Consider the following 27433-nt stretch of genomic DNA (forward strand, 5'->3'; position numbering starts at 1 on the left):
TCTTTTAGATTGTAGCTCTCTAGAGAGTGTGCAGAACCCTGGTGGTGGAGTGGTTAAGCTTTGGGCTCATAACTGAAAGGTGGGTGGCAGTGTGAGCCTAATAACTACGTGGTGGGAGAAAGATTTGGCCGTCTACCTCTGTAAACATTCACAGCTTTAGGAAGTCTCTGGGATAGTTCTATTCTGCCCTATAGAGTCACTAGGAGTTGAAATTTACTTGATGACAACACATTTAATTACTTTGTTGTTTCTTTAGTTTTGTTGCTTTTGTGGGTATAAAGTGATACCTTATTGTGATTTGGCTCAAACTGTATACTAATAACTTCTAGGTTGATATAGCAATGGGTACACCTAATCCTCACTTATTGACATGGTCAGGTTACAAAGAACAGGCCATATGAAAAAAAAAATTGTTTTGTGTGGCAATGGGGGGTTTTCTTTCTCTTTTCAGACCATCTGTTATTCTGATTGTTTATTAGCAATATTAGTTATAGAAATAGTTTCAGCTAAGATTTACTGAAGTACCCCTCACTGTAATGAGTCCAGTTATGAATTATTCCTTTTGGAAGAAGGAACCTTGGAGGAGCCAAAGTTGGAGAAATGCTGGCTATGAAACTGGAGGATTCATGACAAGCAGCTCGCCCTTTGCTCAGTCAGAGCCTCCTTCCCAGAGCAGCCGCTGGGACTCATCCCCAGCCCACGAAGCCAGTGTTTACCCGTCCTGCAACCTGAGATGCCCTCCCTTCTGAGTGAGTCCCCTAGGTTCCCAGCTTCCCTCCAGGGTTACTAGGACCCTGGCCAAGCACCCAGGCCTATTGAAGGAAAGGCTTCAGGTCCAGTGTAGGATGTCATGAAACATATGCATTTCTTCTAAAAACCCTCTAATGCCTCTTTATTCTCTTTCTTCCTTTCTCGGCCCACAAAAAAACTGAGCTGAAGAACCTTAAGCTACATCGGAGACGGAACCTAGGGCAGATACCAGGAAAGAGGCCAACGCCATGAAGTAGCGAAATGGGGGAACCACGGAGTCGGAAGGAGTGTAGTGTTCAGCTCAGCTCCTCAGAGACCACCAAGAGACCCTCCTCAAAGAGCCATTGCCACCATACCTGCTATCATATTAATATAAAAGAGGAATTTTTTTACTATTTTCATAAATATAGACTGTTGTATAATAAGATAGACAAGTGAGGAATACAAGTATATTTTGATTATATAATTGTGTCATTGGATTTGATGAATAATGATATTAAGTACTTTTAATGTGCTTACTGACCATTCCACTACCTTCTTTTGTGGTATATTATTTCAAGTATTTTGCCCACTTTTTAAATTGTTGTCTTCTTATTGAATTGTAAGAACACTTGCATTGTTTTAGTCTGGGTTAACTAGAGAAACAAATCCAGGGACATTCATATATGTGTAGTGAAGAGCTTTATATGGAAAAGTGATTGTATATATGGAAAATATCCCAGCCCAGTCTAGATCAAGTCCATAAGTCCGATATTAGCCTATATGTCCAATACTAGTGCATAAATTCCCACCTTGCCACTTGCAATGATGCTAAATGCAGGAAGATCACAGGCCAGTGGGGAGAAACTCTTGTGGATCCAATGGCAGTGGAAGTATCACAGGGCTATCTCTGCAGGTCTCTGCACATGGCTCGCTCAGGTCTCAGCATAGCTCCACATGGCTTGTCCACAGGAAGACAAAGACAGACAGAGAGTGTAGCGTGCCTCTTCTGATGGCAGAAAGAAAGAGAGGAAGTTCCCAGAATCCTCACAAGAAGGCCACGCCCACAGGAGGCATCATCACCCTGTGACCTGACTGATAGGCTAGACTCCACCCCTAGACTGATTTATCAACTTAACATGAAATTATGTAACTACCACATGTATAGCCTGGCCATAAATTGTTTGTTAGATGCATCAACTGTGAATATTCTCTTCCATTCTGTGATATATCTTTCAACATTTTCTTCATTGTATGTTTTGGAAATCCAGTTATTAGCAGTTATAATTTTGGTAAATTCCTATATTTCATTTTTTATGGTTAGTACCTTTCCATGTCCTTTCTAAGAATAATTTGCATCTATATACATATATTTATATGTTAAGTAATAAGGTAGCTGACGGACATTGGGCCTATCTACTCAAGTACTCCCTCAATGCAAAAACACTTTGTTCTAATAACCTGGCATTCTGTGATGCTCACCTTCCTGACACAATTGCTGAAGACAAAATGGGTGCATAAGCAAATGTGTTGAAGAAAGATGATGGTGCCCGGCTATTAAAAGATACAGCATCTGGGGTCTTAAAGGTTTGAAGATAAATAAGGAGCCATCTAACTGGGAAGCAACAAAGCCCCCATGGAAGAAGCACACTAGCCTGTGTGATCATGAGGTGTTGACAGAATCAGGTATCAGGCATAAGAAGATCCAAAATAAACAATCATATCAATGTGAACAAAGGGGGTGCGGGGATTGGAGTGGAGACCCAAGGCCCATTGTAGATAATTGGACATCCCCTCAAAGAAGGATCACAAGAAAGAGATAAGCCAGCCAAGGTGCAGTATAGCACCAACAAAACATACAATATTCCTCTAGATCTTTAATGCTTCCTCTTCCCCCTACTCCCACTACCTTACAAATCTGGCTAGACCAGAGCATGTACACTGGTACTTATAAAAGCTCTCAATACACAAAATCCAATATAGAAAAACCCCTCAGAAACAATAATGGGAATAGCAATACCATGAAGGTAGGGGGAAGGTAGGGGGAGAATGTGGGAACCAATTGCAGTGTTCTACGTATAACTGCCCCCCACCCAGAGTGACGAACAAGAGAAACATGGATGGAGACAGCAGATGGTGTGAGATCTGAAAATAATAATTTATAATTTATCAAGGGTTCGTGAGGGTGGGAGGGCAGGGGAGGGAGGAAAAAATAAGCAGCTGATACCAAGGGCTCAAGTAGAAGGAAAATGTTTTGAAAAGGATGATGGCAACGAATGAACAAATGTGCTCGACACAATGGATGCATGGATTGTTATAAGAGCTGTAAGAGCCCCCCAATGAAATGATTTTTAAAAATTGATATGAAGCCTGACCTCCGAAAAAAAAAAAAAAAAAAGAATTTGCTTATCCCATGGTGGCAAAATTTTCTTGTGTTTTTTAGAAACTTGATAGTTTATAGCTTTTCTGTTTAGGTCTGAGATTTTTCTAATTAAATTTTTTGTAGTTTGAGATACGTGTTGAGGTATACCACTAACATGTGGGTAACCAATTTTTCCTGTTACCCCTTTTTAGTAAAACAAAAAATATTTCCTCATCCAAAAACAGACTTGACACATGTTTTATTGTTTTGTTTTGTTTTTTTAAGCTGACTATGCATGGTGGGTCTATCCTGGATTCTCTGTACCTTTCCATTGATCTACATGACTATATTAATGCCAATACACACTATGCACTCAATTGAATGAGTTCTAGCAAGTCCAGGAATAAAGCAAAGTAACTTCTCTATTTTGTTCTATCTCAAAGAATTTTGGCTATTCTAGTATCTTTGCACTTTATGTAAATTTAAAAATTAAGTCAAGTTGTTTTTATTGTTCATACATTGGATGAGCATTTATTAAACAAATCGTACTCAAACTCACACTCATGCCATCTAGTACATTCTCACTCATAGGGTAGAACTGCCCCTGTGGGGCTCTAAAACTGTAACTCTTTTTTTAAAAAAAAGTTTTAATAAATCATTTTATTGGAGGATTGGAGGCTGTTACAATTCATAAATTTGTTTTTAAAGAAAGTCTTCAGGGATTTTGTTTAGTATTTCACTGAATCTACGCATCAATTTGAGGGAGAATGAACTATTTGTTCAGACTGAGTCTTCTAATCCATGTCATTTGTTCAATTGCCTATTGCTAGCATAAGGATCCCTGGTGGTATTGTGGGTTATACATTAGACTGTAACCACAAAGCCAGCAGTTTGAAACCATCAGCCATTCCACAGGAGAAAGTTGAGACTCTACTCCCATCAAGAGTTACCATCTTTAAAAAAAAGAAAAGGGAAAAAAAGAGCTACAGTCTTGGAAATCCACCAGGGCTGTTCTACTCTGTCCTATACGGTTGCTATGAGTCAGGATCAACTAGATGGCAGTGAGTTAGTTGCTAGTACATAAATACAATTGAAAACTGCCTGGTCCAAAATGTTAGTAAATAGAAACTGTGGTCTAACATAGATTTACTTTATGTCATGGTCATTACTCCGGTCCCAGGGGTCACTCCTTAACCAGGTGTTAAGAAGGCCCTGCCACTGTGCCTGAAATGGACTTTCAATAACTTTCAACACGATTTCATATTTCTGCTAAGTTGTTTTCTGGTAAATAACATGTAATCTTGCTTTGCAAATGCTATTGCTCTATGGGAAGATTTGTAACAAGGTATGGCAAAGTCATGAGTGGAAGAAGAATCTTATGGCCATTTTTACAACCTACAAATATCTACTTTGAGTGCCAATGATTTTTAGATAATTTCCTTTTCTAAAACAAACCTTTACAATCTTTTCAGCTTTAAACTTAATAAATGTGGAATCTCTTAAAATGTCATCGTTTGGGGTATGATGTGTACTTGATGATTTTTGTGGATAATACTGAATATTTGTTTTTTAAGTTCAAAATATAACTTAATTTAGTTATTAAAAAGGCTATACTTTCATATGCTGAGCATATTCCTAATTAAGGAATTTACTTACGTATATGGATATGAAGGATTACTGTGAACACTATAAACACTGCTGTTGGCATAGGACTCTGATCTTTCCCATTATAGTTCATTAGCATCTTTATAGTTTCTCCTCCCTCTTGGTTTCTATTATAATAAAGGAGTTTACTATAATTGAGGAGGTAATGTATAATTAATGAATAAAGTAAAATGTTGTTATGTGAAGTCAGTTCTGAATCATAGCAACCCTATGTACAACAGAATAAACACTGCCCCATGGCACACCATCCTCGCAATTGTTATGCGTCAGCCGATTGTTGCAGCTACTGTGTCAATCCATCTCAAGTCTTTCTTTTTTTCACTCACCTCCACTCTAGCAACCATGATGTGCCTTTCCAGGGGCTGGTCTCCCCTGATGTCCAGAGTATGAGACGAAATCTCACTGTGATCTTGGCTTCTAAGGAACATTCTGATTGTACTTCTTTCATGAGTTATTATGGCAGTTCAAAGTCTTTTTAATATTCTTCACCAACACCATAATTCTTTGTCGACTCTTCTCCAGGCACCCTTATTGGCTAGCTTTCATGTTTATATGAGGCGAGTGAAATACCATGGCTTCAGTCAGGCACACCTTAGTCCTAAAAGGGACATTTTTGCTCTTTAACACTTTAAATCGGTCTTATGCAGATTTACCCAATGCAATGCATAGTTTGATTTCTTGACTGCTGTTGCCATGAACATTGATTGTGACTCCAATTAAATGAAACATTTGAAGATAACAATAAATCATAATCTTCCCAAAGTGTTATGACAAAGTGCTGAGGATGAGATGTACCATCATACTTGATACAAAGAGTACATATCAAGGTCCATGGTGTTGGTGTTTTGTCCTAAGATTTCTAGAACCTTTTTTTCTAAAACCATAGAGACTGCTCTAACATCCCACCTTCTGACTCATTTGTCAAGCCTTCTCCCCACCTAAAATAAAGTCTAGATGAGGACTCAACTCATGCAACACAGGTTATTGCTTTTATCACTGCACTCCCTTCCTAATCCGTGAAGTGAGCTCATTTTCTGTGTGCGTGCTGATGCACCCACATGCTCACGTTACTCTGATCACAAATTTTATAATGTAATAGACAATTAAAACTCTTACCATAAAGTATACGTCCTCACTGGCCTCGGAACCTACTACTCCCATCTAGTAAAACTCAACTGTTACAGAGAAGCAAAAAATGAATAGGGTCCAATGTATGGCATAATTCATGTTTTATCTAAGTACTGTTTTTTTTAATTTATTGTATTAATTTGACCTTTGTTTCTTTGCCATAGTGAGGTTCTTAGCTTCTGAGAAGACTACACAGCTATGTATACATTTTCCTTTGTACTGGAATTTAGAGTTACCTTTAGTTTTTACTCACAAAATCTGAGACTAGGCCCATTTCATTTCCAATTCACTTGCTCTACATTTATTTAATGATTAAAGAAATGGCTAAAAAAAATGGCTAAGCTTACCACGGCTAGAAAAGGCAAGATGAATAGAATATGTGTAAGCTATAACTCAGTAAAAATATACATATTATAAGCATAATATTTGAAACCCAATAAGCATATAACAAAGGGATTTTGCAAAGCTAAGTAACTCCCCTGGTGTGTTTTCATGCTCTAGCCTCTACACTGCTTTAATCATAGATCAAGATCTTGTTTTGTAGACTTCCATTCTTTTAACTCTAAAATAATGTATGCTTATGTCAAGTAGACACTCCTGACTAGTCTAGAGGTGGGGGCCGACCTGTCAGTCACATGATAGCTTAATGATACCTCTTTGGAAGTGAGGCCTTTGATATGAGAATGAAGGACTCTGGGAACTGCCTTTCTTTCTGCCACTTTACTTCCTCCTCGCTGGGACTTCACTGTGACTGTGTCTGCGTCCACAGGTGGCCCATTTTGGTCCACCTGACCCTAAGAGCTGTCGATGCCTTCCCATACTTCCTTTGGGCCACGCCACACTGCATCCACCATTCTGTGATCTTCTGCTTCCGGTTCACCATTGTGTCACTGGCATGCAGCTCTGTGAATCTGGAAAGGGACTTAGGGGCTGGCATGGGACTTAGGAACTTGAGTTGAACTGGGCTGGGATACCTTCGTGATATATAATTTCTTCTTGATAGAAAGCTATTTCTTATGCATATATGAGTGTCACTGGACTTGTTGCTCTAGACAACTCAGTCTAACACAACTGAAATGAATCATGAGTCAATGTTTATGTTGTAAGGAAACTAAAACCTCTTATAGCTAAGTATTTAGGATGCCTAACTTCTGCTGATTTTACTCTTTCCAATCAACTTGAGAGCAACTGGCTTTAGTAATGACAAATGAAAATGTTTTAGTGTCTTCTCAAAAAGCTGGCAAAATGAGAACTTTGCTTTAAGATTCATATTTATTTTCCAACTACTTTAATTGATCTTACAGGCAGAATAGCATCTTGATGCCATTGATCTCTATATTACATTCAACAATACCAAAAATCTACAACTCTTGTCAATAACAACAATTATTTATTTTAAACAAGCAAGCAAATTACAACTATCTGCATTTATGGGAAATGATTTCAAAGGCACAAAATTACAACAACAATAAAGTAGTCTTTGTGTTTCAGGACATAAGTAGGCAACTTAACATCGGTGACTTGAGGGGTTTTCTCATTGTTATAGTTATACAAATTTTGCGGAGGGGCACATCAGTCACCAATGTTCATGAAAAAGAAAACACAGCCAGCGGTACAGACGGGAATTGGGAACGCAGGGAATCTAGGACAGAGGAACCTCTCATGAACAGGGGTGACAGTGGCGATACCAGGAGGGAAAGGGGATGTAGTAGGGGGGAATGGATCACAGGGAGCTACGTGTGGCCTCCTCTCTGGGGGACGGGCAGCGGAGGGGTGGGTGAAGGGAGACGCCAGACAGTGTAATATAAGATACAATAATAATTTATAAATTATTAGGGGTGCATGGGGGAGAGGGGAGGAGGAAGGGAAGGGGAGGGGGAAAAAAAGGAAAATTAGAGGCTAGCGAATTTTGGGAATGATGGGGGCAACAAATGTATAGATGTGCTTTACATAATTGATCTATGTATTGTGATGAATTGTATGAGCCCCAATAAATTGATTAAAAAAAAAAAGAAAACACAGCAAAGTACCTACTTAGTGTATAGTATATGATCAACCTTTTACTGGGCATGGTGTACTTTTCCAAAGCATTAGAAATCAAGTGTATGTACCCCAAGCTTTTTAATGAGTGTTTAATGAGTGTTCTGATGAAGATACTCTCACTTCAGACATAAAGGTTCCTAATGTTTACAGTCACTTGAAACATCTCAAAGGTTTGCTGAACCTAAAAAATCCCCAATAATAGACTACTGGATGAACAGTGACATCTGGTGGCCATTCTATCGTTCTAAAAATATACATAGTCACTGTCCTCTCACTACCATTAACTCATGTCTACTGTATAAGACAGAGTAGAGCTTCCCCTGTGTGTTTCTGGGAGCAGAAAGCCTCATCTTTCTCCCTGGGAGCAGCTGGGTTTCCAACAGCTGACCTTGTGGTTAACAGCCCACCTGGTAATCCACTGTACTACCAGGCTACCTTAAACAGCACTCCAACCAGAACGAAAACCCAGACACACTGCACGTCTGAGTCTATGCTGACTCATGTTGACCCTGCTCAGGATTTCTAAAGTTGTAAATCTTCAGGGAGGAGAGAGCCTCATCTTTCTCCCATGAAGTGGCTAGTAGGTTTAAACCATAGACCTTGCAGTTAGCAATCCAATGCTTGCCCAACAGTGTCATCAGGTCTCAGAAAGCACTCATAGGGTACTTGAAATCACCACGATAGATCACCTTTAATTAAAAAACAACCTATTTCCAATGAAACTGTACAAGGAAATTACCACCACATCCTAGTGGATTCTTTCTGGTCCAGTAATAATATCAAAGGAAAGAAAACCCGGCACCAGGCTCAATGACCTTTTCACAGGTTTTTCTTTCTTTGTATCTGGATTCTTGTTTCTAAAATGTAGGAGAATTGTGGGGCACTGTGACCTACAGAGTAATCAGTTCTGTGGGTTTCAATGACTACATATAAACATTCCAGCAACAATAGACTCAAATAATCCACAAAAAGTGAGACACTCTACTGAAAAGCTGGTAAGCCACCCACTGTCAATGAACGAGTTTGCTCTGCAGGGGTTCGTCATTTGGGGTAAACAGAGCAGATCCAGTTCATCATGGCGTTCTAAAACAATGGAATTACAAGATGCAGTCAGACTCGTTTTACCATTAAAAAAAAACCTTGGGTCTTAGGTATGACTGTTTTGTATTAGAAGAAAATCAATACATTCTTCAGCCATTCAGCCTAGCCGTCCAACGGCCGTCCCAGCAAGCGCTCTAAGTTCACTGGAGCTTTACCTCATCTTCTCTCTCTGATACCCACCTGAAACCTGAACTTGCTCACCAAGCCTTCACAACCAGCCCCAAAGTAACTCTCTTCCTGGCTCAGGAAAGCATTTCCTTGTGCACAACCCAAGCTGACCGTCCGATGTAGTCCCATGGTTGTCCATGGGGTACACTGAGAGACTGCCTTCCAAATGGAATGACATACCCCAAAGAGAACTAGACCTTCATGATTAATATGAGTTGACATCACTATCCACTCTTGCCTCTCCTTTAAATTAATTGACAAAGTGCCCTCAGGACACAGCGGTTAAAGTGCTGGAACTGCTAACAGAATGGTCGGCAGCTTCAGCCCACTAGATGTGGCGGTCTGCTTTCAAAAGAACTTACAATCTCAGAAACACAGCCGGTCAGTTCTACTCTGTCCTTGCAGGGTTGTTATGAGTTTTAAAAGACTGGAGGGCAGTGATTTTGTTATTGTTGTTCATTTTGTTTACTCAAATTCATTGTCAAGGGCTAAGACTAGATCTTTCTCTCTCCCCCTTTAAGGCTTTCTTCCCGACCATAAGCAGATGCAAGACTGAATTACAGTGACTGTGGTAGCATTAGCCTCAGAGTGGAGGTATTTAGTATTTGGTACTCCACATCCCCAAAAGGCCCACTCCCAGACACACGCTGTGATGAATTGCTGGGACACCCCCTCAAGATGACCCTTTTGTGTATAAAGAGGCTACAGAGGAAAATCTCCTTCCCCCGCTGCACCCGGATCCCCCGTCCACCCCACCCCCACAGTGACTGGACACTATGATCCATAGGAGTGATGTCTCAGAGGCACCATCAACTTGATGAACTATGAGGAAAAGTAAGGAATCACTTTATTATAATTGCTTTAGACTTTAACATAAATGCTAGGCAAGCATATTCCTGCAGGCGTCTCACAAACAAGTATATAAAAGCAGCTAATCTTGTTCGATTGAGTATGGTTCATATACATGTAAAATGAATGTTGTGGGCAATTGGAAAGCGTAAGCTTCATTCCAGTCCATGACCTCCAGTAACTCCCTAGCCTGCTCCTTCTGAGGGGTCTCGCTATAAGAGCGTGTGTGGGTAACACCCACAAAGAGAAGGGATACCGAGAGACAGGCAACTCTGAGTTACTATCGAGGTACTGCCACTTCTGATTCACGGCTCTGCACAATACAGACTTCATTTCCCCTTTTTCCCTTCACCCTAGTTCTATCTTAAAATTAGCTCTGGCCTGTTACTGTCTGAATACCTACACCATGCAACCAAGAGGTCCTCTGAATCCCGGGGTAGAATACCACTCAACATTCAACACTTCCAGACTGTCTTGGATGAAGAGATAGGGGCAAACACAAGTGGTGAATACCCTCTGCTCATCATAAAAGCTCCCCTTCGACAATTCAGAACTGGAACTGGCATTTCAAGTCACAGGTTTATTCTCTACATGCCAGCATTGAACTATCTTGACCTTGCACGTTTTTTTTAAGAATGGGTTCGTTTCGATGTGCAAACATGTAATCTCCAAGTTGCCAGCCCACAAAACGATTTTCATAGTCTGCTCTTCTCACGTCAACTACCCAAAGAGTAAAGTAAAGTATGCCTTGTGCTACGTGCCCAGGATAATTCTTCAGTGGGCCTGGAAGAGCGGACAAGTGTCTAGCTGAATGGTTGGATGAATTGCCACCACCCGATCCCTATAAGCCTAGAAATAATTTGGTCTTGGTCTAAGGGCTAATATCATGTGGCCAAGTCTCTTTCTGAAAAGCATAAAAGCAAAGTATCCCATTCCTGCAAGCAAACCAACCACAAAGGTGGTGCCAAGAACTTTTGGGGCCCTTTTCTTGGCTACCCGGAATGCTGTTGGCAGCACCGCGGAGATTAATATATTGTTGACATGTCCTAAAACCTTGTTAAACGTTTTTCTCTTCAAGACACGCTCGTAATAGGTTTCCAGGTTTGGCCGCTTTCCGGTTCCCCAGTTTCTCCTCGCAAACCCCAGGAACTTCAGTCGATGCAATGTGACAGCGAGTGAGACATCTGCCAGGGTGAAGGATTCGCCACAGAGCCAAGGCTGGCGGCCCTCTTCTGATCAGAGAAAGGGACAGGGGGAATTAGGAGCAAGCATTGGACAGAGAGCCCATGGCTGGGGTCTGTGGGTGCAGGACAGTAAAATGGAAAACCCCGGTGTGTTTTCTTCACAGTCACCCTCAGAGACTCATTTCATGCTACCAAAAAAAAAAAATTTTAAGTTCATGCAAATGGTTCCCAAGCTAAGGGAGACATGTGTGACACCTGTCGGTGACTTAGGTCCCCAGGTGAAACAGACTCTACTTCAGCTCAAGGATTCTGAGGAGCTGAGAGCCAGAGAAGTTAACAGATATTTCTTTCTGGTTTCTGAAAACAGCAGGTGTACTTTAGGAAAATCCACCAGGTTGGATTTTAGCACTTGGTTGTTTATTTGAGCAGAAGAGAACCCCTTGGGCAAAGCAGGTTTCCGGTCACATGGACTTCAACTTTGTTGTCAGCTAGAGCAGCGCATGGGGTCCACGTAAACACATCCCAGCAACGTCTTACAGGTGACATGGCTGCCCCCAGCCCGCCCTCTGACGTGCGCATGCAAGCACTCCACCTGTGTTTAACTTTTTGATTGAAAGTTGCTCTCCCACCAGCCTAAGGAAAAACCTAGAGGGGAGTTTGCTCAGGTTACTCAACCACACTCACTTGTATAATTACAAAATTTCCAAGTGGCTTTTATAGAAATAATCTCCCAACTATTATTTAAATTGCCCAGAAAATTCCCTCACCAGTTATATTTTGCTTAGATGCAGATAAGGCTACAATTAGATGCCCTGGGTTTTGTTGAATTCAAAATTTTTTTCTACTATACTAAAATTACAAAAAAGAATAAAAATGTTTTTGGCTAAAAATAGGATGCTCCTATAAATAAAGTTGGTATTAAAGAAAAATGTATATAACAAGGAGAACGTACCTGGTGTTTCTTCATTTCTTCTTTGCAATTCAGTTTCAACCTGATCCAGAACTTTCTCTAATTCGTCAAGAATTTTCTTCAAATATTTAACATTGTCATGGTCAAGTAGCCTTGACTAATTTTTAAAACAAGGATCAAAAAGAGAGGAAGAGAGAGCAAAACAAATATAAATTCTTAAAGAATTGAAGCCTGTTTATTCTGGACACTTTAAAGAAATAAGATAACATTGTCAAAACAAAAGCAAACTTGGGAACAAAGTTGCGGGACTCCCCGACATCTCCTGTCGGGCCACATGAGTCTGTCTGCCAGCCATGGACAGCGACACACGAAGATGCTTCTCATATCCAACGGAAGAACGCCATTCCAGTTGAAGGGGCAACTGCGATAGCACTAGACTACACGCCCTTTATTAAAAAATCCTCATCGCCGCCCTTGGGTGCTGCTAGTAGGCACTGAGATCCGTGGGCATGAAATTGTGAAAGGGAAGGAAGTGGTGAGGGGAACAGGAACGACAATAAAAGGGATTCTTCTTTGAGGTGTCACCTCCTTCCAATTTAGGGATGTTATAGAAAGCTCGCTGTGCTTTTTGCTAGGTCTGGATCCTTCATCTGGTTCTAGGGACTTGAGCCAACATATTGCCTACCAATTCTGGGAATCCTCAGAAGCTTGCCATCTGACCTGCCAACCTTGAATTCATTCAAATCTTTAGTTGTAAGTTTGACCTACTGACCTTGGCTTGATCCACCTCTGCAGCCACTAGCCTGTGGTCTTCCTGCCAAACTTGGATTTATCAGCCTCAACAGCAATGCTACTCAGAAGAAGGCTCTTGTCTAACATCTGACCCATGGGCTTGGAACCTGCTTGGACTTGGACTAGCCTGCTCCTACATCTGGGTGAGCAATTTCCTGGTTATCCAATTGTGTGGGTATGTGTGTGTCTGTCACTGGTTTTGCTTCTTTAGAAAACCCAGCCTAAGATAGTTCATTAACTTGCTTTTATATTTCATAGCTTTCCTTGGCAACAAGTATATATGACATCTGCTTTTTAAACAATTTCTATTAAATTTGAATATCAAATCTAATAAGAATAATAATTTCAAAAATCAGAGCATAAGCCAAAACTGCACTAGCAAATTCTTACTTCTGATGGAATATTTTCTCGATACAGTGGTTATTTTTAAAATGGAAAATTTAATTTTAAAAATGGATGTCAATCATGGAATTCAGGACAGTTAAATCCCTCAGGAACAGTAGTGGGAGTATCCAGATCATGAGGGTAGGTCGAAGAGGGGGAAAGGGGAGGAAGGGGGAACCCATCACAAGGTTGGATATACAGCCCCCTCCCCCAAAGGGGACGAACAACAGAAATGTGGGTGAAGGGAGACAATGGAGTGTGTAAGATATGAAATAATAATAACAATATAAAATCGATCGAGGATTCACAAGGGTGGAAGGAGCTTATACCAAGGGCTCAAGTAGATAATGGTTTGGAAATGATGGAAAACATATGCACAAATATTATTGATACAATTAATGTATGGAATGTTGTAAGAGCCCCAGTAAAATGATTTTTAAGAAATGGAGGTCAAGTGAAGGGAGCCCAGGTTTACTTACTTTAAGGCGCTTTTGCTTTGCAATGTATGCCTCCTGTAAATCCGGATTTTCTTCAGCTAGTTTCTTCAGTTCAGATTCTGTGTTACCTATTTGACCTGATAATAAGAACACTTTCTTAAATAAGGAAAAGATATATTTTCTCCCTTCTATAGAAACAAAGAGAAGAGGAATTAAGACACCAAGTTCAAAGCTGCCTCCGCCTTGGACTTCTTCTCTCGTGCCTCAGTTTTCTCATCTACTAAAAGGAAGCATAAGAGAATCTTCTTCATAGGATGAGACTTAAATGAGAAACACCATGAACATAGCTTAGACTGGTGCTGGGCACATAACAAGCGCTCAGTGGAGTCTGGTTGTTCTATTTTCCATTCTTTGAAAATTTTATGTAATAAATTTCTATTGGAGGGGCAAAGTCTTATTTAAAAATAATAAATATAGGTGACAGAATTGTAGCCAAGACATATGTTTCAAATCATATAACTAGTATTTGTGGGAAAGAAATGGAACAAGGGGTATGGGAGGAGCAGGAGGGGGTGGGAAGGGAGAGAAAGGGAGAAAAAAGACAAGGGAAGAAGAGAGGAGAGGAAAATGTATGGAGTAAGAAAATGGCAAAGAAGAAGGGTAGGAAAGGTAAGAAAAGACAGTAGGAGTTATATCAAAAAGAAATATAACTGGCTGGATAAGATAATGGAATGGAAAGAACAGTTTTGAGCTTTAAAGCACTTGAATTTGAAGTCTAACTCAATCACTGATGAGTAGTGTGGCTTTGGAAAAGCTCCTTAAACTTTCATAGACTCATTTCAATATCTTAAAATAGGGGATGGAAGGAAATTATCAAATTCCAGCAACGTGTTGTGAAGACTAAAGATCTGTGATCAGTGGAGTGGAGGGTTGATCCAGAGATGGATGGGAGGATAGACAGGTGCTAAGAACGTCTTTAAATTTGTAAGACTGCTCTTCCAGGTAACATGAGAAATAGTAGGGCTGCATGTGTAGCTATGAGTCCAGAACCCTAGATTGACATAGTTTGTCACTTGACCAAGAACCCATGTTCCTAGTCAAATATCCCAGAATTTTCTCATTGACCCTTTTCCTTATTTATTTTTCAAGGTTTACAGCCTTTATTATGAATTACAACTCAATTTATAGAAAAGCAACATCCTCACCATTGGACTAATAGCTAACATCATGCTAAACAGAAAAAAGATGGAAGTTGTCAAGGATTTCATCTTGCTTGAATCCTTGATTGTTGCTTATGGAAGCAGCAGTCAGGAGATCAAAAGATGCACAGCATTAGAAAAATTGGCTGACAAGACTTCTTTAAAGTATGATCATTTGAGGACTAAAGCCATGGTATTTTCTTTTCTTTCTTTTTAATTTGTTTTTTTTTTTATCGTTTTATTAGGGGCTCATACAACTCTTATCACAATCCATACATACATCAATTGTGTAAAGCACATTTGTACATCATTCTCAAAACATTTGCTCTCCACCCCTGGCATCAGTTCCTCATTTTTCCCCTCCCTCCCCACTCCCCCTTCCCTCATGAGCCCTTGATAATTTATAAATTATTATTATTCTGTCATATTTTCCTTACTTTTCTATCTCCAACTACTTGCGCTGTAAAGCATGGTTCCTTCTGATTTCCATCGCAGTTACTGCCTCTACTATTTCATGGTAAGAATAAGTGAAAGAGCTGGATATTATCAATCAATCTTAATAAATCTGTAATCATTGAATTTAGCAGTAGAACAATTCTTAGACACTGGGAGTCTAGCTCATTCATATAATGGAAAGTAATACTACAACCAAACATATTAACTCAGTTACACTTATTCCTAGCACTTCCCAGATTTCCTGATTTCCAATACCTCTGTCCATGGAAACAGATTCTTTGATTTTCTACAAGCCATTCTTCGAAATTTATCCAAGTGTGGCCCTCAGGGCCAAGAGATGAAAAAGAGGGTCTACAAACAATTAAAGTGCTATACCATTCAGTTGAACAGTTGAAGCACAGACTAATCAGACTGTTGCATGCACCTCCGTGAAGAATTCAACCACCCAGCCTTCTCTCAATGACTATCATAGTAGGTTTCATAAGAAATGAGTGAATAGAAACAGATTTTCACATACTGCGAATCCTTGTTGTTGCATAAGCTGGGATCATAGAGTCCACGGTCAGTTCAGGGTGCAAAATGCAGCCATGGGTATAGGCATCCATTGGCAAGGAGTCAAGTAGCTCTCGGTAATGTTGTACCCGTGGGTAATACATGCTCTCTTTATCAGGCATTAACCTGGGTGTTTTTTCTAAAATGCACACACAAACACATACATACATTAAATTAAAATTTTTAAATGAGATATTACACCCAAAGCAAAGACAAAAAAACACAAACTTCTCCTTATCACCATTTTCAACATTATATCGGGGCACTTACAAGAAACTGTCTCTCCAGTTCAGGCCCTCAAAATATGCAAATGGCCTGATGCCCCCAATCAGATCAGACCAGTGTGAAATAACCACATCTATGGAATGGAAAATGCTTTGGACACAGTTGCATTGCTTGTTCCAGCTGGGGAGAAGCACAGTCTCCACCTCCTGTATGCCCTTCTTTCTTGGTCTGATTAGCTCAGAAATCTCTGAGCAACCCGTCCTTATTTTAAGTGTCGACAATTCTGAGTTGGATGTCCTTGGCAGAGCATTTCAGACAAGACCGTATAATGCCAAGCGGATGGAAACAGAATGATTTAGCTGGAGTCTCTGGTGAACTAGGAGAATACATCTTTTAGGCCAAGAGACTATCACTAACTCAACTTCAAAAGAGGAACATAGACATAGCTCACTCTCCAAACTGAACATCTAGTTCCCTGTTGAGCAATCTAATTCTAAACTAGCTAGGAAGGAAGACATCTGCTACAGATGCTCCTCGATAGTGGATTTACAGCACTACAGTAGCATGACATATGGAGAGGACACAGGGAAGAGTCTCTGTGCCAACCAGTCTGTCAACGCCAAGATCGAAGCGTTACTCAGATAGACCTCTCAGAATCCCAACTATCCTAAGCAACTGGGATCCCAAACAACACATAGTCGACATTTCCTTGAGAAAAAGTAGGCTGGAAGTCTACTTTGGAGTCTATGGAAGTCATCTTTGGAGTCTATGGAAGTCATCTCAGGTCCCTAAAATTACAGATTTCTTAAACTTTTTAGGCCAGGGATCTATTTGGCATCTTGGTAACTGGATCCCTTCTCAAAACAATGTATTTTAATGCATAAAATATAAGACATAAAACTACAAAAAAATATATCAAAACACAAGTATGAAAATAAGTTATAAAATAATAATATCTGTACTTCCTTTTTAATACATTACTAATATCTAGTGATATGTCAAGAAACTATGATAATTTCAAACTAGTCATGAGCAGAAGTGATATTTCAAGATATCTACACTACTTAATAGGCTATGAACATATCAGTGATTTCTAATGGTAACAAAGTCACAGTGCTCCTAATATTGCTCTGGATTATGCCTACATTGGTAATGGAATGAAATAAAAAATTTGTTAGATGCACGTAGTGGTAAAAATAAAGATGTAAATTTTGCCTATAAAAGATCTCAAATGTTTTTTTAAGTCTCAAATTCCCTAAATTCTCTTAACAGGCCTTTTAAAGCAGCTGTTTTCAAAGTATAATCTGAGGGCCCTTGAGTTTTTGTTTTCAACACAGTTTCTTTGGCATGTAATTCACATATCCTAAATTCAGTACTTCAACCGGGCCCCTGGTTTAAGGGTCTACAAATTAAAAACTATTTTACAATACTAAGATATTAATTTAATTTTTCACTCTTATTTTCTCTGTATGTACAACAGAATATATCAGAGACACTAAGACATATAATGATTTTATAAATCTGAAAGGTAATGGAACATGTCCCATGTTTCAAATTTTTCTTCATTTTAATTTATAATATTATAAATGTTGATAGAAATGTTAGGATAAGACTACAAAAGGATTCTGAAGCTAAGAGATTCTAGAGTAACTGCTTTATAAACTCAAAGACCGTGGTTTAATAACCCTGATTTTATCATTAATAATACATTTCAAAATGCTTCCCAAATTCCTCACTGTACCGACCGACTACTGGCTCTGGCAACTGTTCACGGCTTGTCTCCAGAGAGCATGACATTTCATCTTATAAAGTCAACTATGGTAGGTCAAATAATGTCTATTTGATTTCTGGAGAAGTTCCATCTGGCCAAGCCAGAGTTCTTCAAAGGAGGGCAAATGTTTAGGTTCGTGGAAATATTTTTATTTTACTCAGTGGTCCATGACTACAAATAAACCGCCTCTCTGAAAAACTCTGTCATACGAGCACAAACACCCACTGAGCATAAGCTCCGTTTCTGCCTCACTCTCTCCCCTTGTACTCTTCCCAAAACAGCCTGCCCAGCATCCCTTGTGCAACATGCCCTGGTCTTCCTCCTCCTCACACAAGAGTACCACAGGGTCCACCTGCTCTGAAAACTGCATTTTCCAAAAGAGACTTGGGAATTCTCTTCAATTGATACTTTAAGTTTCCCCTCTCAATCCCATCTCTTTCTTTCATTTTTTCACCTTGTAACAGAATGCTTCTGCTACCACACTTTCAGAGAGCGAGAGAGAGGATCTCTTCCTGGTTGGCTACCTCATTCAGGAGAGGGAACGTCATAGAAGATTCACAGGGGTAAAGCAGTGAAATCGGGGAATTGATATCTCAGGGTGATTGTGTCCTTAGGGGTAAAAAGGTCCATGTGTTTGGGGCTGGAGGTTTGCGGTCAGGCTTTTCATTGGTTGATTTCCTGAAGTCGATGGCCAGCCCCGTCTTCTACAGTGCTTTGGGTGGACTCAAACCATTAGCCTGAGGTTGGCAGGCAAGCACATTAGCCATGTGCACCACTCTGGGACTCCACTTCATTAAATAAATAACTGAATTTTAAATAGAATTTTGACTTCAGAATGTGTTATCTATACTGATAAAAATGTTTTCTCTAAAATGGGTTTATATTCCGTAATCATATTTATATGAAAAATTTAAATGTAGCTGGATGTCCCCGGGTAGTACAAATGGTTAACACACACAGACACTTACTGAAAGGTTGGTGTATCATCTCACCCAGATGCAACTCAGAAGAAAGTCTTGACAAACTATCTACTTCCGAAAAATCAACCATCAAAGACTCGATGGAGCACACTTCTCCTCTGACACACATGGAGTCTCCATGAATCTGCTTTAAGTCAATTCAATAGCAAATGGGCAAGTGGTAGTACTACCATATCTAAAACTATAGCTATTATCTGCTTGGCATATAGGTTTGTTAAATACTGGAAGATTCCAAAGGAATGTAAGAGAATTAACATTAAATTTTTTCGGAGATACTGAAAAAATGCTTTCAAATAAAAAAGCAATAATTTAACAATTCATTCTACAAATCTACCAAAAGTAATGAGAACAATTTATAGTGGCACTTGAAATTTGAACAATTACTTAAATGCACAGTAATTTATCGTAATGCTTCTCAAGCTTTAATAAAGACAGTTAACTGGAGATCTTGTTACAGTGCAGTTTCTAACCCAACAGACGTACAGTGACGTCGACGCCTCTGTATTTCTGCTTCACAAGCTCCCAGGGGAGGCTCAGCCCCAGGGAGCAAGCTTCCAGCAACAAGGATTTGTCAGATTCACCTTCCTCCCTTTTTGACACTGGAATATAATTTGCTTTTTGCTGGCTGTTTTCCTAGTCCCCAGTTTTAAAAATTAAAAAATGACGTGTCTTAATGATAAGTGTGATAACATGTACATGCTTTTTTCTTCTTCTTCGTAATTTCAATACTCTGGAAAAAGACTTCATCTGGACCTGTAGAATAGACTAGTCTTCATTTATATCACTAAGTATTCCCTTGCGGTCTTTGTAGCACTGTAGGTTTCAGGTTCCTTAATCTTAATCCTTTTTTTTAACCCTTTCCAACTCTTGAGAGAGAAGACTAAGTGCAATAAGAGTTGATGTACTTGCTTTTATTGTTCCAATGGCTAAAACAGCATCACTTAATCCAAAAGGACGAGTCCAGAAGTCATCTCATCAAGGATATACAAATGAATCTCACTATCAGAATAAGCACTAGGATTCCTGATGGTTAACTCCTTCTAATGGATCTGTCAGAATTAAAGTCTATAGTTCCTAGCGGTCCATCTACTGTTTAACCCATGATACCCTTTCTTCTGATTAAACAATAATAAAAGATTGGTTATTTAATTATAATTTATCAAGACTCTAAATATATTTGTTTTGTTGTTATTGCACAATAAAAATGAGAGAAAGCCTAAAGAGATTCTAAGAAATAATCACAATTGTAATGAACTTTATAATCAGAAACATTACTATTTTATAAAGTATATTGTATATCATTGGATTACTTATTGCAGAAAAAAAATGGAAGGAGAAAGAATTAAAGGAAGGAGAGGGGGAGGGAGAGAGGAAAAGGAAGAGAAAGCATAGATAATGCTACCAAAAGATTCAAACATGATTTTTCACTTGTGTCTTTTTAAAATTTTTAATTATTTAAAATAAAATTCTAATAGTTATTTTGCTTTACTCAGATTATTACAGTCATGACCCACCCCCCACGAAATACAAATTATTTAACAGACTTATCCATTTCCAAAAAGCTCAAGGTTAAAAAAATGGTCATAAATCAATTAGTCACCATTTTAATTTAATACCCAATATTAAATTCATTGGGCTGTGAGATCTGCATGGTTGGCAGTTCGAAACCACCAACAGCTCTGCATAAGAAAGATTGGACTTTCTACTCCTGAAAAAGTGAGTCTTGAAAACCCACAGCGGGTAGCTAGGAGTCAGCATTGACTCGGTGGCAGTGAGTTTGGTTTTTGGTTATATAGGTTTATAAGTCATAGCAAGTAATAATAAAGGAGAAAGCAATTCCTTAGACTCATTGGTTTGGATCAGTAGTGGCCCTCTTTAATTAAAATTTCTTTTTTTTTTTAATTAAAATTTCTAATCATGAAAGTAGGGATTAGTTCATTGCCAATCTATTTCCAGGGGCGGGGTTTCTCACTTCAGGCCTCACACTCCAATTTTCCATTAGTACCTCAGACCCATTTCTATTTCTTTATACCTAGTCATTTCCTTTCTCAGTTATCTTCCAGCAATTTGAGGTTATATTCTGGCTTCATCTTGTCCAATTAACACAACTGGTGACAGATGGAGATAAGCAGATCTTTGTGCAACTTTTGAAAAGCGTAAGTACAGTCTTCCACTCAATCTTCTTGCAAAACTGTAAGGCCGTGAAAATTACCTAAACTTGGGCGTAATTTCAATAACTCATTTATCAAACTATTCTGAGCACCATGTGCCAGGCACAAAATTAAAGTGAGTGGGGGTCGGGGGGTAAGTAATCAGTTCTCAGTTCCTGCCCTCAAGCAGCCTACAATTTACTGGGAAAGAACAGAAGTGTTGAAAATTTTAGCATAGTGTGCTATGGGAACCCAGAGAAACTGCTCATGTGGCCAGTGGTCAGCTATGCAATCTTGGGCAAATCCTTTAAGCTACAGTTTACCCTGAGGCTGTCATATAAACAAGTGAGAGAATGCATAAGTGGTAATAATTATAGAAGTCGGTCACTGTAGTGCAAGGTTTTGTAGATGCAAGATTTGCATCCAGCCCTACTCTGCAATATATATATTTAAAGCGGTATATCTCTGTTGAAAACTTGTTTTTCTTTACATACAAACTGGCAATGATTCATCTACCTCACCTGTCTTGCATGGGTCTTTGGAAGACAGAATAGAACCGAATTTATAAAATGCTTAACATATTGCAGGCTGTCAATAAATAGTTACTATTTTTAAACTATACACAAATCTAAAGAGCTCTGGTGGCTCTGTAAGTTAAGCATTGGGCTGCTAGCCACAAGGTAGGCAGTGCAAGATTACTAACTCTTTGGAAGAGAGATGCTGTCTGGTCCTGTGGAGATTTATAGTTACAGAAACCCTACAGGGAGTCCTCTATAAGGTTGATATGAGATGGAATCAACTCAATGGCAGTTGACTTCACCCTAAACTCTTCTAGGGACAATATAAAAATACACACTCTACAGAAGTGGCAAGCAAACAAAACCCGCCACCATCAAGTAGGTCCCAACTCAAACTACCCCATATAGGATTCCCCATAGAGTGACATCTTTCTCTCAAGCAGCAGCTGTTGGGTTGAAACTGTCAATCTTGTGATTATCAGTCCAACTCTTACCCAAGAGTACGCAGAAGCACCAGGGGTACAGAATTCAAAGTTTACCAATATATTGTTTACCCTTGCCTATAATTAATTCCTCTTTTTCATCTTATTGTTTTTAAGATGAAGCCACTTAAGGAAATAACCACTTCACTAAACTACTTATAATTTATTTTCAGAGTGCACATTTGGAATCAATATTATAAATTTGACTTCAAACCTAATGAATCACCACCACAAACCAAACATCTGCCGGGTTTTTGGAAAGTGTATTTAAGAGGGAAGTTTCAACATTAAAATCTGAAATACAACTAAAATTCTTTTAAATAGAATTGCAGTGGCTAACGCCAATTTTATGTTGATTTTACTTGCCCTATATATGTGTGCTAATGGAAATGGAAAAGATTTTTACCATGAGAAAGAGAGAGAAAGGGAGACAGAGAGAGAGAGAGAGAACAGCACATATATTTGTGTTGAAATTAGATCCAAAAAATCACAAATAGCCTTCACATTACCATCCAGGAAAGTCTGTTCAAGATAATCAACGATCTGAGTGGCCTCACAAATAATGTTTTCCCCGTGGATAAGGACAGGCACTTCTCCAGTTGAGTTCAAACGCATAAACCAAGGCTCATTGTGCTCACTCAGGGGCAGACTTACATCATGTTCCTCGCACTTCAATGCCTTTTCAGCAATTACCAAGCGCACCTGAAAGAGTTCACACTGGTTACACTGGATGCAGGCTTTCAGTGAACTGACCTCCTGGTCCTGGGTTAGTGGTATTTTCAATATTTTTAAACCAACGTAGATTTAACCAATCTCTTGAAGTAACTAGTGAGGTATAAGTTAGGGCTTGAGGCTTATCACTCGAAAAGGTTAAAATAAGTAACGGAAACGATTCTTTGTATATTCGTTACACTGCTGTCCTCCACCCCTACCCCACCGTCACTACCCCACTGTGGGCCCTAAACCTAGTTCATTATGCGTCCTCCCCCAGACAAGAACCGGAAGTACAGGCGTGTAGAGCCTCGTTGAAGAGAGTGAGGGGCTCCAGAAGGAAAAGGAATCCTAGGTTACTGATCGAAGTGGAAGCGCTGCCCTCGGCCTCGCTCACCAAGGGCCAGCAAAGGAGGCCTCCGGCACAATTAATCAAGTGATGCTTTCTTTGACCTGATCACAGCCCTTCTTCCTCGGACAGTTCTCTCCTCCCCCTCGGCCCCACGCCCCGCCGACCAGCACCCTTGCCCTCCGGGGAGCCTGGGCCGCGAGGAGACGGTCTCCCAAGGGCCCGGCCCAGATCCGCGGGGAGCTGTCCTAGTGCTGAAAACCGATCCGCGCCGCGGGCCCCGGCCTTTACCTTTTGAGAGCTGAAGGAATGCGTCCAGTGGTACAGAATAAGCTTAACCGCCATGTCCGACGTGCCTTCCGCCATCAAGGGCGCGCCCCCTCTCCGCTCGTCCTGCCTCCGAGCCATTTCAGGGCGCGTGGGCACAGGTAGGCCTCGCTCGTCCGCTCTTCACTTTTCCCACCCACGCAGCACCGCAGAGCGCCCTCCGGTTTTCCGAGACGCCTCCGGGGCGCGCCTACGTGGCTGACGCACAGCCCGATGGGAAGTGTAGTTTCGCAGGCGACAGGGCGGCGGAGTGGCGGAGGATGCAGGTCTCGGAGCTCCAGAAATCCCTGGGAATGCGCCTGGAGCCCGGAAGTCACCTAGGACCCCTTGCTTGTGTTTTAGGAGGCAAAAAAAAAACAAAAAACTAACCTATGACCTAGTTATTAAATGGGTGGCGACCAATACTGATTGCAAATTTCGGATCGGTTTTGGTTTTAGGGATGTTCGGTTTAGGGAGGGAGGTTAATCAGGTATGAAAGTGCAATTAAAACATGTAGGGTCCTCTTGAAAAGAGTCTGTGTCTTCAGTAGATAAGAAGTTCCCCGTGACAGACAAGCAGCGGAGTAAGAATCTACGAATTTTCGGTCGAAGATGCTCCTGTAGAGCCATGGGAGAAAAGATCCTAATAAAACATTTGAAATCATGGTGAAGTGAAAAATAGCCTAGTTGTTCCACCCAAATTTTAAAACAAAACCACCTCGCCTTATTGGGTCTCCATATTCCTGTTTTTAAAACGGAGATAATAATTGTATTACCCTCAAAAGATGTTGTTTACTTCACTCATAAGATTTGTGAGAATAAAATTAAAAATAAACTGTTTAATGTTCAAACAGTCTGATATGTTGTAGTGTGTTGTTAGGTACCATGCACAACAGAACGAAATACATCCTCACAATTGTTCCTAAACCTGAGCCCATTGAGGCAGCCACTGTGTCGATCCATCTCACCTTCTTACTCTTCTTCACTGCCCCTCCATTTGACCAAACATAAGGTCTTTCTCCTGGGACTGGTCTCTCCTGATAATATGTCCAAAATACGCAAGAGAAGTCTTGCCATCCTTGCTTCCAAGGAGCACTCTGGCCTTTCGTCATCCAAGACAGACCCGGTTGTCCTTCCAACAGTCCCTGCAGCCGTTCTTCTACGGTCTTTCTTACGCAATATCAAACATGTAGTATTGTAGATACTCAATATTGTTCACAGATTGTCATAACATTTTCTTTATAGCCATGCTCAGGATCATGATTGTATACAAGTCTGGTTATTATTACACCTCTTCATATTTTGCATCATCATAATAAAAATTTCTCTTTCATTGAATACACATACATATTCATGTGTATAGGTGTGTTTGTATATATATATACATGTATAAAATGAAAACATTCCTTGTATAGTAATTCAGCAAATATTTTTAACCACAGGTGTCCCAAGCTTTGTGTTGAGCCCTGGAAATACAAGGTTGTGAAAGACCTGGTACCTAGAACCAAAGATGTAAGCCTAGCAGGGAAACAACAAAGTAAATGGACAAACATGATAGTAATAAGAACTATGTATCCTACAGGTGAACATAGGATACTATGAGAAAGTGACCAAGGTCTAGAAGAGGTGTAATTTCATGGGGTCTTATCTCCCTCCTACCACACTTCATTTTTATTCTATGTAATTCTTTCTTAGACAGTGAAGAAGGCAGACAGACCAAAGAAGGATTGATGCTTTTGGATTCTGATTTTAGTGAACAAGATTGGAAGTGCCACAGGCCGCTGGAAGAACAAATACATCTGTCTTGGAGGAACCGCCAGAATGCTTGTTAGAAGCAAGTATGGCAAGACTTCTTCTTATGTACTTAGTCTGAAAGTGCTTTATATACTTTATCAGGAGAGACCAAACCCTGGAAAAGGATATCATGCTTCGTAACCTAGAGGGTCAGTGAACAAGGGCTACAGCAATGGGCTCAAACATAACAACACAATTTTATAATAGCTTCTTCTTTCTTAAGTTAATTCAAATATTCTACCAAATGCGCTTTTATCAATTCATTCTTCAAACTAAGCTTTGACGTTTTCTCATAGGGTATAAACCCTAGCTTTGCCTCTAACTTTGGTAACTCTACCTCTCCGAACCTTCATTTCCTCAAGCCTAAGATACACATTTATAAACATATATGTCACAGGTCTGGCTATCTGCTTCCAGAAGTCACATCCCTGAAAACCCAAAGAAGCAGCTCTGCCTGCAGTGGGCTGCCGGGAGTCAATTTGATGGAAATACCCAGCCAGACTGTCTGGAAATGCAGGACACCTGGGATGTAGCATCTGAGGAGAACGTGTTATTAAAGGCCCTCCATAAAGGAACATCACATCCCCGTTGATCTTTTCTCTCTAGGCCTTAATCTCCCCATACCTATCTATGTAGCCCTCTTCTCCCATTCCTCTTCAAAAGGACTTCCTTTTTAATTCTCCAAGGCCAGATTCCAATATATGCGATACAGTCCCCTTGCCTTTAGTAAATCACCATAGCATTTCATTAAGTTCAACATTCTTCATTGGCTGCCTATCACTTGTAGCTGGAAGAGTCCAAGTCCATCAGACATGGAGTGCTTTATTACGCACAGCAGCAAACCATACAGTAAGCACGGAATGAATGGATTGGTTATTGATTGTGTTGGTGTTTGCTAATAAGGATTCATGTAAGTGCATGGACATGTAAATGTGTTCCAAGCTTCTGAAGAAAAATTTATCGATATGCATCAAAAGCCTTGAAAAGGGCATCATTTCTAGCCTAGTAATTCTTCTATTCACAAGTTAACAAGGCAATGCTCATGCAGATTCTCACAAAGACCCGAAAAATCTCTTTCTTTTTCCCCACGATAAGAGCTTTAGCTGAGTCCGTGGCTGCTGAGAATAAAGACTGCATTTCCCATGTTTCACTGCAGCTGAGTGTGGCCTCCTGATTATATTCTAGCCAATTAGATATAATAAACATCGCATACAGAAGTGCTGGCAACTTCCTTTATGAGACAGTCAGCCCCGTGCCTTTTCCTCTTCATCCTGCGCTAACTTGGACCTTGGAGAATGGTTGGAAGGAAACCAGGCCCCGAAAGAGATTAGACAGGGAGCATTGGTGGTTCAAGGACAGACTTCTCACCTGTATCACAGGAGACCTAGGTTCCCTTCTTGACCAATGTCCTTCATGAGCCACGCACACCCCCATCTGTCATTGGAGGTGTTTGTATGTTGCTATGATGCTGAACAACTTTCAGTAGAGCTTCCAGACTAACACAGACTAGAATGAAAGCCTAGTAATCACAATGCTCTGATCCACAACTGATTATAGTGATGGCGAAGGACCCAGTACTGTTTCAGTCATTTGTGAACAGAATGAGGGACAACAACAAATGACACTAGGAACTATTAATCTGCAGACCTAAAAACTTTGAGGTGGAGGAGAAATAAGCATTTTGCTCAAGCCACTATTGTATTCATGTTATTTATTTTTCAAGGAGCCCTGGAAGCACGCTGATTAAAACGCTTGACTGTAGGTGGTTCAAATTCACCAGCCACTCCACAAGAGTAAGATCTCACAGTCTGTTTCCATAAAGATTACAGAGGCAGTGAATTATTTAGTGTGGTTCTCCTAGCCCAAGTCTCTAATTCCCACCAAATGACCTTTCTCTGCATGGGTCTAGTGAAAGGGTAGAAGGACATATGGCTAGGATCCACCTGTGAATAATTATGAACAAGATTCCCTGACTTGCCATCCTACTGTGTATAAAATGAGCCCTCTGAGAAGCAGAAGGAAGGATCTCATTACTAGCAGGAGTAAGGAATGAAACACATTCTCTGGACTCACGATCCCTATTCATGGAGCCTCCTGGATACGGGAGACAACTATAACATCTGGGGAGCAGCAGCAGAACCAGGAGCCAGAGCATGGACAGAGGGGTGGACTCCCAGCCCACTAATCA

General features: G+C 40.2%; 1 protein-coding gene across 3 annotated transcripts; it reads right to left on the reverse strand.

The window, feature by feature from the left end:
- Window positions 1-10025: 10025 nt before the first annotated feature.
- Window positions 10026-23594, reverse strand: GDAP1 (ganglioside induced differentiation associated protein 1). 3 transcript variants are annotated; one of them, XM_045287410.1, is made up of 6 exons: window positions 23437-23594; window positions 22595-22787; window positions 15925-16098; window positions 13795-13889; window positions 12182-12296; window positions 10026-11274 (listed from the first exon to the last, which is right to left on the reverse strand). In XM_045287410.1, the coding sequence occupies exons 1-6, from the start codon at window positions 23551-23553 to the stop codon at window positions 10895-10897; spliced, it is 1074 nt and encodes a 357-aa protein (XP_045143345.1). In that variant the 5' UTR covers window positions 23554-23594; the 3' UTR covers window positions 10026-10894. The 3 variants fall into 3 exon arrangements, with proteins under 3 accessions (XP_045143345.1, XP_004697569.1, XP_030743616.1); XM_004697512.2 differs by having other exon boundaries at window positions 10026-11277; XM_030887756.2 differs by having other exon boundaries at window positions 10026-11277; window positions 22740-22787; window positions 23437-23455.
- Between the last annotated feature and the right edge of the window lie 3839 nt (window positions 23595-27433).

Source organism: Echinops telfairi, unplaced genomic scaffold, assembly GCF_000313985.2.
Source record: "Echinops telfairi isolate 266 unplaced genomic scaffold, ASM31398v2 ScPeMD7_1;HRSCAF=3_0, whole genome shotgun sequence".
NCBI lineage: Eukaryota > Metazoa > Chordata > Mammalia > Afrosoricida > Tenrecidae > Echinops > Echinops telfairi.